This window comes from Semicossyphus pulcher, unplaced genomic scaffold (genome assembly GCF_022749685.1).
Source record: "Semicossyphus pulcher isolate SPU_LCO1_2020_fin unplaced genomic scaffold, fSemPul1.0.p SCAF_6, whole genome shotgun sequence".
In the NCBI taxonomy this organism is placed as follows: Eukaryota; Metazoa; Chordata; class Actinopteri; order Labriformes; family Labridae; genus Semicossyphus; species Semicossyphus pulcher.
In genome coordinates, this window is record NW_027211737.1 from 21722339 (window position 1) to 21735277 (window position 12939).

General features: G+C 44.1%; 1 protein-coding gene across 1 annotated transcript; it reads left to right on the top strand.

The window, feature by feature from the left end:
• Window positions 1–7084: 7084 nt before the first annotated feature.
• ela3l (elastase 3 like) lies at window positions 7085–9749 on the top strand. The gene is made up of 8 exons (XM_069682626.1): window positions 7085–7124; window positions 7278–7366; window positions 7552–7649; window positions 7969–8097; window positions 8498–8634; window positions 8976–9121; window positions 9471–9623; window positions 9708–9749. The coding sequence occupies exons 1-8, from the start codon at window positions 7085–7087 to the stop codon at window positions 9723–9725; spliced, it is 810 nt and encodes a 269-aa protein (XP_069538727.1). The 3' UTR covers window positions 9726–9749.
• The last annotated feature ends 3190 nt before the right edge of the window (window positions 9750–12939 follow it).

Here is a 12939-nt window from a genome sequence, read left to right on the forward strand (position 1 = left end):
CGGGTTGCTGGGCATAGTCAACATGTGCTGCAATGCGCAGGTACCACTCTGAATAATTTGACTGACGTGTTCAAAATCACAACTTTAAAAAAAGGCCCAGTCAATCCTGGATGATTCAAACCCTGTGCTGTACAAGGAGTGCTTGTTGCTCCGTGTGGCTGCAGAGTCATGCTACGTGCATGCAGGACAAACAGAGTGAAAACCTCCTTTGTTTTAAATAGCTCAAGGTGATATTTACGACGTTTATTTATTGCCTTTGCCCTTTTTAACAAATGTAGTGTGTTTTCTCATGTCCCATGTATTTTTCTGATTTATTTCTACTGTAAGTGTGATGGTTGTGTGGTACTGCTGGCACTGCTGGTACAGTTGACAGCCTGCCTTGGTAGCAACTTGTCATCCCACTGAAATGGGACAAACATTAACACAACTACACATCATGCTGTATTGAAGAAGACTTGAAATTAGAGAATGAGACCAGAAACTCTTCAGGAAAATGTTTTCAGGTAATAAATCAACAGAGTATGGTGATTTTCCGTCTGGTTTGCAGTCATACAATCTGACTTATTATTGCAACCAGTGGAGTCTCCATATGCTGGCCTCTTTACATAGAGAGTAAATCATTTCATCTTGTCCTTAGTATCCTATAAATTACCGCTTCAGTAAACTGTAAGGCCAACAAAGCCGTGCTAAAAAAGTTTAGACAGGTTTTTTTTGTAATGTTTCTCAAATACCTGTCTTTCCCAAATTCAAACTTCCCAGGACCATTCCTCAGGAAGCTCCCGTTGATCCATGTTGGAACAGTCCCCTTGATGGTGGTGGGGATGGGATCAGGTGTCTCCTCCACAGAACGCACCAGAGGAGCCACGCTCTCCAAGCCATCAGCCTTTGGACATCTCTGCCTGCTGGATGCTGGAGTGGAGGAGGAGAGGAGGAGGAGAGGAGAGGAGAGGAGAGGAGAGGAGAGGAGAGTTAGGGGGTGCTGAATGGCTGTTTTACTACGGAGATAAAGCAGAGGGAAACATTAAGATATAATCATGATAGCGCACAGTGTACTTGAGAAGCAGCTGAACTCTTGACTCCACACCTATCCCACCTCTCTCTCTCTCTAACACATACACACACATGCACACAGGTATAATCACATGCTTGCTTACAGACTAGGTGTGGTGCTTTAAACCATTTACAGCTTTAGAACTTTGAACAAGTGCGAATGAGGAGCTTATGTAAGCTCCCAACTTTTTAATGCAAAAAAAAAAAAAATAGTTGATCACGGGTGTGACAAAATTCTTCACCCCTGCCGGCTGGAATTGTCAGCATGGCCTCATAATTTCAACACAATAATTAGCAAGGCGGGTCTTTAGCACGTTATCTTATGAATCAGGTGAATATAGAGACAGTTGTGCTGAAAACAAACAGTTTGTCACACGTTCGCACCTCCTTTACGCCTCTGCAGCTGCACTTCAGGCTATCATCACTTAAATTACACATCACGTGTGATTAAAAAAGTGTGCAGTGAGAAAGCAGCTGTGTGTTGGTGCTGTGACATGTCGGTGCGGGGCCATGCACTGTGAATGACACCTGCTCTATCTACTGCCTTATCTGTTATCCAATAGCATATTACCTTTCACTTCCTCATAACAGCGCACATCGTGGAGATGGTGAAACATATAAGAGAGTAACGTGATTAGCAGAAGCAAATCACGGCGGTTCAATATGCTGCTCCATGCTGAGTTTATAGGTTACATATCAGAGTTTGGTCTGTGTGGATGGTTATTACAGCCAATCAGCGGGGTCGAAATTTGGTTCTCTCCCATGACACCAGTGCAACAGACAATAAAAAGCAGAATGTGTAATAGAGAGATAACCGCAGAGGGCTCTAACAATCTCTTACACTGTTGACTCTGTGAGGTTTGATTGTGATTACTGCAGCTTTGCAAACGATGCCTGAATGTGTGCTGTCATTTTCAGGAGGGAATTTCATGTCGTTTCCAAACGCTGCGTTCTGATTCTCCAGGAAACAAAACACAGACAAGCGCAGAGCTGCTGTGACTCACAGCTTCAGGTATTTTTTTCTATTATTACAATTCCAACAGTAGATCATCTCTAACAGTCTCTGCTCTAACGAATTGTTTTCCTCCCGTCACAAGCAGTATGTCAGTATAAAGGTAAATGACCTTGTTGGAAGGAGCTGTCATATTCCCGCACATCTTTTTAATTTCTCCTCTCTTTATATTTCCCGTTCAGGGACCTGTCAGGCGGTTTTCTTCTTTGAGTTAAAAGCTGTGAACGACTAAAAAGCTCTTAATGAGACGTCTTGCATGTTCCAGCAGCTCTGATTTAACAGGAGACACTGGAGCAGGAACAATAGAGATGCCAACATGTTTCATTGGAACTTAGAAATGCAACAATGTGCTACTATTACTGTCTAAATGCTTGTGTCTGTGTGTGCACGTGTGGACACTACAGAAGGGTTTTACAGATGCTGACGCTTTTTCCCCTGCTCTACAAAGTGATAGAAGAAGAAGATTATTAATCCCAGAGGGGAAATTCAATGTTTTCAACATACTACACGCATAGGCCCAAAATGCACATGTGCACAAATGGAGAGATGTCAGAGTGAGGGGGCTGCACATGGACATACGCCTCGAGCAGGTGGGTGATTTGGTGCCTTGCTCAAGGACACCTCGACAGTGCCCAGGAAAGGGACTGGCACCTCTCCAGCAACAAGCCCCAATCTAACGGTTGGTCCGTTTCAGGACTTGCACCAGCCACCCTCCGGGTCCCAGGTCCCTACAGACTGAGCTACCGTCTACCTAACAAAATCTAGCAATGATTCATAAGTAAAATACTTTTGATTTTACTTTTGCTACATTTTGGAAATAAATAAATCAACAAACCAATCTGCTTTAATAAAATATTAAATAACTTTAAATGGAGTGTACTCACCGGTGTGTGTCTGCGGCTCCTTGCTCTTGGACATGGCTGCTGGTCGTTCTGTGGATGTTATCAGTCCAACATGGAGGATTTATAGAAGCGCCGAGGAGAACCTTTGAACCCTTGGTCCCCAGCCAGTTTAATCCCAGGCACTAAACAGGAGTGTGTAACAGTGTTGACTCTGTCATTAAAGCTGTGTTATAAGTTAGAGGGAAGGTGAAGTTTGATAAAGCTGGACACTGTTTGCATAAAGTGGTCAAATCCATTGTGAAGATTTCTTGACGATTTCAAACACTTTTGCTGTATTTTTCCTTCAACTTTTCGGGAACTAAGTGAATCATGAGGCCATGCACAACATAAAAGAATGTTAAATTATGTAATTATTATCAATATTAGTCATGTTTATTGTTATTGTGCGATACTGTCTGTGTTTCTGTCTGTGCAAATGACCTTTAAATGACCACTTAGTCCACGTTGTCCGTGCACGTTTGCTTGTCTTATCTCATTATATTTTCTGTATCTGCAAGAAGTTTGAGGCTCCATGTGTCTCTCTGCAGGCAGGGTTCCTACACAATTTCGCTGAATGAAATTACATAAGATACTTTTCTATACATGAGATGTTGCAACGTCCTTGAGCAAGACACAACAGTATTGTCAGCCAGCCCTGCGTGGTCTGATTCAGCAACTGCTGCCAATGCATTTATATCTATACACAAACAAAGAAAGATACAACAGTGTTAAATGGTCAGAAACAGTTCATCAGTGTGTCCAAATCTGATTCTCATTATTTCTAGATCAGCTGTATGACATGCTTCCTACGACTTCAAGTGACCCTGCAGAACGGGAAATCAGGCCTCCCACATCTGACATAGTTGTGGTTGCTCCAAAAACAGGTCACTATTGATAAATCTGCAGATAGGTGTGCACAACTTAAAATATGTCGATGCAATGCAACAATATGCAAAAGAAAAAGCAGTTAAATGTTAAAAGAAAGTGAGAATAAGGAAAACCTAGTTGGAAAACAACACGTTTTTGCGTACATGATAGTAGAAGAAGAAGACTGCAGGATACAGGTGTTCTTGGTGGAGGGATTAACAGTAAAAACAGCTGCAAGCTGCAGAAATACAAGAATTTGAATAGCTTTTATAATTTACTTTATTGTACTTAATTTATTCATCACACAAAAGAGCAGATTGGACACTGATTCATCCAGTGAAACAGATCCCCAAAGTGACTGTAAACCGCTCTTAAATGAGCGTACATGAATCTGATGCCAAATCAAATAACTAAATCACTGAGGAGTAAGCAGCCAAACACACCACAGCTCTGTTCTGTGTGTTGTGAGACTGGCTGCACCCAGTCCCACGGCCCCCCCTGTCTCTCTCCCACTCAGCATGCAAGAACTGGAAATCTGGCAAGTGCGTACAAGATCTGTAGGAAGACCAGTCGGGTCACGATGAGATTTAATTACATCAGAAGTTCCCAACCTGGGATTTTCTCAGGAATGATGAGCCAAAAAAAAAAATGCTGGGAAGCTGTGAAATAAAAGAGCGGTAAACAAAAACATCAAAAAGGAATGTAGAGATGCACCAAAAAATCGAAAAGCGAAGGCAGGGAAAGCCCTCTGTTAACATCAGAAGGAAGGATGATGATAAAAGCAAATCAGCAGCAGACAGCCGATGTTTGGATTTACTTCAGGCCTGCAGCTCAGAACACACTGCCTGTGGCAAGTGAGGCAGCCACTGGAAAAAAAACAGCTGTATGTTTTTTAAAAAGGCAACCAGTATGGATGTTTATGGACAGGAGAGACATGAGATTACTGCTGCACACCAGAAGACTAAGCTCCCTCTGCATAGGCGTACATACCAGCGGTGCTAATGGTGGATACAAGGAGGTATGCAAGGGAAATACTTACAAACCACACAGCTGTCTGCAGCCAATAGCACCGACCTGCCACGATAATATTTATACTTTATTGCTAAATCTTTCTTCTTTACTCCACATGGGGAGCGGCTGTGGTCTGTGCTGTGTTTACTGCCCCAAAGTGATGTAAAGTAACCATAAAGCTCCCACAGAGTGTCACTCAGGGTTCAGCTGCTGCTCTGAAAAGGAAAACAGGCCGAAGTGTACCTGTTACAAACCCCCCCGAGGAAGGGGCTTCAGATGATGATGTGATCTGCTTTCTTCAGCACGACATGCCGCATGTGTCTGCATGCAAACGTGTTTCTATCAGGAGCAGATTGGACATCAGAGGTTTTGATTGATTGATGATATTTCCGGTTAGTTTCATATGATTTGCTGCAAAAACCTGCTTTATTTCTTGATCTATTTTTACCTTTTTTCTGTTAAATGTAGCTACTTCTAGCTTAGTTCATTATCTCGTGTCATCCGGCCACTATCAAATTAATGAATACAAGAGGTTTAATCAGAAGATGGGAAGGCGGCATCTATTCTGGACACTGGCATGTAATAAGTTTAACAGTGTTTTACAAATCTGACGACTCATTTTAATTAGCTTTCGATTAATTGTGTATCGCCGCTGTGGAGGAGCTCACACGTGCATGGCGGGAATGCATGCACACGAGCACATGTAGACACACATGCACACGCTGGCTGGCTAGTCTGAAAGCTAAAGAAGGTAGATGTAACTATGAAACCAAACTTTAAATGCATCCTTGCTCTGTGTATCAAGCTGTAATACGGCTCTCTGTCTGTTATTCTTACTCTTAAAACTTTCTCTGGCCTCCATTTCAGAGGCTGCAACCCAATTATTACAAAGATTGATTTTCTAAATGTCTAACATAACAAAGCTCGAATGTAGTTTCTCCCAGCTAATGGAAAAAATATGGCATTGAATGTTTCTCTTCTGTAAAAGTATATGGCTCACTTTGGTGGCTGAACAGATAAATTGTCCCATCTAGTGGTGAACTGGGAAACTAAGGGACTCGACTGCTATCTAACACTTTCTGATGAATATTCGTCTTTTTGTATTCCAGCACAATGTTTATTTAAAGAGGTCACAGAGCAGACATAAAGCTCCCGTAACAACCCAAACCCTCCTCGGCCCTGACGACCTGATTCTGTCTAATCTGATGCACGTTCTCTCCCTAGAAACTCCTTGAAGATCATTACACAGAAACCACTCCGTGTTTATATCCACGACGACTCCTCACCTGACTCCACCTGCTTACTGAACCGTTGCATCCAACCTTTATTGTGCCATGTGTTATTACCCACGCAGCCTCTGACAGATTTACAGCGTCTGCATGCCGAGTCACCTCAGGCCTGCATACTCTGGCATTTACACACCTCGGGAGCTGTTTGTGTGTCCTCCAGGCCTCATAACATATTCATTCCAGTCATTATAAAAACCTCATGTAACACTGGGTCAGGGTTTTCAACAGCAAATGCACCGCATAGACAAACACCAAGAAGAAAGTTAGAATGGGAGACAAAGTGAGTGATGTGTTTGGTCATACGTACAGGCATGCAGTACGTCTCACTCTCCTGCTGCTGCAGAATCCGCAGCAGATCCGTGCACGCTGTAAGATGTCACAAAGATTGTAACGTGGCTGTCGATATTTTCTGCACCAGTGACGCCATCTGTTTCTCATTGTCCTTGTTGTTTGTCACAGCAATGCCTCTGAGTTTGATTTTTGTTTTACACTTTCGAGAAAACAGGCCAGTAGCAGCGATCCAGATGTTGGCTTCTCATGCTGTTATGCAAGCGTTTAATTCCAGGTTGCAGGGAGGAGGATTTGTTGTGCAAAAGAGTAAAGGTGAGGTAAAAAAAATATACAAAACATGGAGGTGATTTGGAGGTTGTCTGGACTGTGTTTCAAGCCTTAAAAAACACATACATATATATATATACCATTCAGTTATACATCCAAACTCTCACATTTATTATAGTATATATTGCACATCTATCTGAAGGTCATGGGAAATGTTCCAGAAAGCCCACCTGTGTGATTTGTCTGCCACCCTGTCGTCATGACCCTCATTACCATTGGTCCATCCTGGTCCCAGGAGGCTGTGACCGACCAATAGGAGCGTGCGTTACAGCCTTCGGAGCGGGTGTTGCCTGTGGTGGAAAGTTTAAAAGAGAGTGTGTGTGTCCTGCTGTCCCTCTGCAGAAGCATCCATCAACATGATCCCCATTGTGCTGGCCTCAGTGCTCATTGCTGGCGGTAAGAACATCTGGCGCTCTCTAATTCTGGGTGTAAAAGTTTGTGTGAATGTGTGTGTGGAGAAAAATGATGCAGTTTGCACCTTGTGTAAATCAAATCTTTCATTGTACTCATGAACACTCCCTCTCTCGTGTCTGTCTCCACCTTGTCCAGCCCTCGGGTGCGGCACCCCACCCATCGAACCCCTGACTTCCCGTGTGGTCAACGGAGAAGATGCCAAGCCCCACAGCTGGCCCTGGCAGGTACACGAATATGCAAACATCTGTCCATGTTTTTATATTTACTGGCAAACCTTATGGGCCCAGCAGCTGCTTATTAGATTACATCCCCAGTTCTGTAATTAAATGGTTGCTCTAAAATTGAATCAGCAAACTACACCATCCATCTGATTCTTACTTTATCCTTTATGTCCTTTTGTTGTGTGCAGATCTCTCTGCAGTACGAGAGGGACGGAGAATGGAGGCACACTTGTGGGGGATCTCTGATTGCTGCCAACTGGGTCATGACTGCTGCTCACTGCATCAAGTACGGGCAGCGGAGGACATAAACACACAAACATGAAAGCACAACCACCGACTCCTGGATCTACAAGTCACGCACACTCTTAGCTACTGTTAGATGTGCTTTATGCTCTATGAAGTGTGCATACTTCTTTACCCTGTTTAACCCTCATAGAAACGAGGATTTGGCAACTTATGCACACAAAAAAATACACTCAAGGTCATCTGGAGCTCTGCCCACGTCCAGTCCTCGCCCTGCCTCCACATTAAAACATAATTTTGAGCTCATCAGATCATCAAACTGTGCACTACAACTAGAACTCTCTTCTCCCCTCCCTCCCCAGCTCCAAGTTCTCCTACAGGGTGTTTGTGGGCAAACACAACCTGGTGGAGGAAGAGGCTGGCTCCAAGGCTATCCTGCCTGAGAAGATTATCGTGCATGAGAAATGGAACCCCATCTTTGTGGCCTTCGGGTAAGACAAGCAGCACGCACAGTGCAAAGAGCAGCCTGAGTCGCCTGCTGGGACGTGCAGTATATCTTCATGGTGTCATCTGTGCTGTGTGCAGGTGAAAAAGTGGAGCGAGGCTCAGGCTCCATTTATTCACTTCGGTCCAGAGCAGCTGACACAAGTCCTCCATCTACAGAAAACATAAGAGGCTCTTTAGGCGTATTACTTTGCTGTTCAGCCTTAAATATGCTGCTGGACTTTTTCCACTGAGCAAAATTAGATAAAATTGCAAAACTACAGATTCCACTTGTTCTAATTAACTTATCTAACTTTCTCCCTCCTGTTTTGGCTCTGGCAGAGGACTTTAAATTGCTTGCCAGTCTTCCCTTCAGTCTGTCTCTTTCTTTTTGTGCCTGTCTTGCAGTAATGATATTGCCATGATCAAGCTGTCAGAGCCTGTGACTCTGAGTGACCAGGTGCAGCTGGCATGCATCCCCGCCGCCGGCACTGTGCTGTCCAACCTCTACCCTTGCTACATCACCGGATGGGGCAGGCTGTACAGTAAGTCTTTGTGGGAGCCTGGGATGTGTTTATTTCTTCTTCTTTAAGGCTCAGCTTCTCTAAGATGTCTGCACGATTCTCTCCTTCGGGGTGTGAACTGTCTTGTTGTGTTAAAAGCAGCTGTGTGTGATTGGGGTTACCCAGAGAAACCTCCAAAGTTGGGATGAAAATCTCATGCATGAGGTTTTAGCAGAAACTTTTTTTAGGGGGGAGGATTACTCCTAAAATTGAAAATTTGGGTCGGACTGTGAATTCGGCGCTCGGGGAAATGCTGTGGAGCAGATTTGACAGACTGCTTGTGTGTGTGGATGATGGTAATAGACTCTGCCTGTGTGTTTTAGCCGGAGGCCCCATAGCTGATAAGCTGCAGCAGGCTTTGATGCCTGTGGCTGACCACGCCACCTGCTCCAAGCCTGACTGGTGGGGCATCGCTGTCAGGACCACCATGGTGTGTGCCGGCGGGGATGGAATCGTGGCTGGATGCAACGTAAGTTTGTAATTTGTTTGTGTTTACATGAGGAAAGAGAGATATTCTCTTTCTGTGTTTCCACCATAAACATCTGAAACTCTTGTCAAACCTGCTTTTACAAAAATGTACAGGCACTTCAAATGTGACAGTGAAGCTAGCTTGAATTTGAATTCAATGAGTGTGTTTAAAAATCTCTCCTGTGTGTCTAGCTGCTGAGAAACACTGAAAATGTTTTCTGTGTCTCATTTTGCTGAGTGAAACAATGATCCTGATTGTGATTCTCATAGTTGTTCCTCTCCAGTCTACCAGTACCTCCACTAAATAAATAAAACATGAGCTCTCCTCCTCTCTCTCTCTCTATGTTCAGGGCGACTCCGGCGGCCCTCTGAGCTGCAAGAACGCAGAGGGAGCCTGGGAGGTCCATGGCATCGCCAGCTTCGTCTCTGGTCTTGGCTGCAACTTCATCAAGAAGCCCACCGTCTTCACCAGAGTGTCTGCTTTCAACGACTGGATCGACCAGGTCAGGGAGGCACACGATCAGATCTAACATCTTATGCTTAAATGTTTCATACTTTGGCTAATGACTGAATATTTGTGTTTTCAGGTTATGATGAACAACTAAAGATGTCAATAAAGAATACCCAGATATCTGCAGTTGTCTTGTTTGTAATGTGAGTGTTTGGAAGCCCACAAGATTCAGCCTCCTCTCGCGTCTGATTAAGTCACATTTAGATGAGATTGAAACCCTTATTTTACTATATTAACTGGTTCTACACTTTCCTACGAGGGTGTCAAGAGGTTGAAGCAATGTCATCATATGTCCAGCAGGTGTCCTCATACGCTCAGGATAGGAAATTGGTCCTGACAGCTTTCCAGAGCGGGATGTTTCTGCCTGGAAAACAGCACCAACAAACAAATACAGCCAATATAAAACAAGCAAGGGATTCAGACTAAAACTGCCTATCCACACTACTTCAGCTGCATATTGCGTGATTAAAGTGAACGGTGTGTGTGCCCTTATGAAAGAGACCCCTCATATAAAATATGAATCTAATATCCCTGCTTGAAACTGACCCGGTTTGCCCCCGTGCCACCCCAGCAGGAGGCCTTTATGAGAGCCATAATACTCATCTGGGGAGTCTGTCTGCGCTCCTGATAACGGCGCTCTGAAAATGAACAAGGCTACAATAGCGAAGTCTAGATTAACACTTTTTTTCTTCCTGGCTGGGATGAGAGAGGGGGATGAGAGAGGGAGGGGTGTGATGGGGTGGGGGGTGGAATTAAGAAAGAAATTAAATTGCCTCTCACTTCTCTTTTTTATCTCCTCTCTCTTTTTCTCTCTGTCACATTTGCGCGACTCACACGCTGACACACACTCTGATAAGTTGTGACAGGCTAATGGAGGTGTGTGAGCGTCTTTACTGACATCAGAGGCAGTGATCAGACATGACACGTCCTGCAAATGCAAGTCATAATGACTCTGTGTGTGTGTGCAGGCCTGCTCGTCGTATCTGTGTGTACGAGGAGCAGACAGAGACGAGAGGCAGCGACACCATGATTCTCTCCGGCTGTATCTGAGTTCATTTCTCCGATATAATGAATCACACTTGTGAAGCAGCTTCCTCTGGAGCATCAGCCTGTGATCACTGATAACTATCTCATCTAAGCTCTCGTGCTGGCTGCAGCCAGAGAGCTGCTCCCCGACTAATCTAGGCTGATTTGGATGAAAAATTCAAGTCTCCACAAATGTATTGTATCATCGTAGAGCACCACAAGAATAAATCCCTAATTGTCTTTTTACAAGCACTTTGTTTTGTTCGAGTGCATGGTCCTGATAATCTAACACTGAATTAATATGTTGTAATTTAATACTGGGAGCAGTAATTCCTCAAAATGTGATAACTGGTTCCAAAATGTTATTAAACTTTTATTTATGTGCCCCATGCTCCCCGTTTCATGACATCCTCTCACTAGGAAGGAGTAAAACCTGACATCGTCTAGCCGGTGCTGAAATGATCGTATTCACTAATGAAAATAAAATGAAGACACTTCATCCATGTTCCGTGTAAACACAGGACTTCCTGAAGTATTTTCAGTATGTGCACCAGTTCAGCCCTTTCACTAAACTGCTTCTCTCTGGATCTGATCCCCTGCTAAACTCCTTTTACTGAATCCAGAGGGAAAAAGAGGCCTCAAAAGAAAGCTTTGTCTCAGCCTGAACTCTGTGGGTCAGGGGTACCCCACGCCCACCACACATAAACAAAGAGAGGGAGACGGGGAGGGCCGAGCAGGCTCCCCCAGAGACACCCTGCTGCTTCACTGAATACCAATGAGGGAGAAAGGAGGCAACAAGTTTGTCAGTTGGTGCAGCTGCTATTTAGCCTCATGCAACTTGTTTTAAGCGTACTAAAGAGGAAAGAAGGTGCTTGTTATTCACTGCAGCTCTGTCTACACTAAGGCAGGATACTATAAATGCTGTGCACTTGGAAATAGCTCCTTCATCCTTTGATCTGGAAATGATTTCATAATTTGCTGCAAGGATCAGATTATTGTTAGCTTTTATGTGTGCACTACTTTATCATTCTTCTTATCTAAGTTCTTCTTTCTTTTCTGCTTTTCCATGTTATTGCATCTCTTTGTCTGTACTGCCTGGTAATTTAACTTTTTGGGTCAATGACCTTTTGCACCATGCAAAAGTGTTCACCACGCGATCTTCACGCGGGCGTGAGAAGTTCAAGCTCTTGATGGGATGTTCCAAGAGCGTCTTAGTATAAATAGCTCAGTAGTAACAAACTGAACGAGGGATAGAGGGAGATAGAGAGAGAGGGAGAGAGGGAGGGATGGGTGGCGGAGGGGGGAGGGACTGTGGGGATGATGAGCAGCCACACTGACAGCAGCATCTCCGCTCTGTCGCCCTGCGCCTGTCAGCAGTGACTCTCAACCGGCCAGTTTACTGCATTCAGAGTGTGCGCGCGCGCTGCTGAGCCACAGCGATAAACGGTCGGACAGTTTGTTGACCTACTTCAAGATAAAAGTTACAGCTTCGTAAACAAGGCGGTGAAGTTTCTGGATCTCAGAGGTCATTTTGAAACATTTAAATCAAGGAGTTTTACAGTTTGGGCGCGCGCTGAAGGGACGAACGCAAGCGCATGGACGCCGGACACCGAAGGGAACAATTAGGTAGGCTCAGGCTGTTTGTATGAGACGTTCGAAGGCATATTTAAGTGTAACAAATGCCAGCAAGGCATTTTGGGAGTTTTTCTCAACTAGAAAAAGTATTTCACAACATTTAGTTTAGCCGGTTTGCCTGCTTTTAAATGCCGAGAAGATTTGCATAATACTTTAATTGTTTCCAGTATTAATATGATGTAAAAGTGCTTGAAAATATATTACAATTTATGCATTAAAAAGCAAACTTTTTCAGTACAATATCTGCATTTAAACTAACAAAGGCTGCAATAGTTCAACATGTTAATTGCCCCAAACCAATACTGTCATGAAATAAGTGTGTTAGAGCTCAATACTGTTGATTCCCCAACTCCACAGTAAAGTTGTGGCCATGCAGCTGGTCCTATCATATGACCTGCAGAGGAGGGGAGGCAGTTCAGTCACATGAGATGGAGCTCTTGTTCATTGAAGGTGATGCATTATGCAGAAGCATTTGCATGTGGCCAGTGCAGGCACAGGGGTGTGTTTGTGTCTGTGCATGCACTGCTGGCATTCTTTGGTGCATGTAGGTTAGTATTTGCATCTTTTTACATCAGATCGTTTGCATGTGCACACAAAAAGGTCTTTATATCGATCAATGGCACCATTCACAAGCTCACACTCACAAT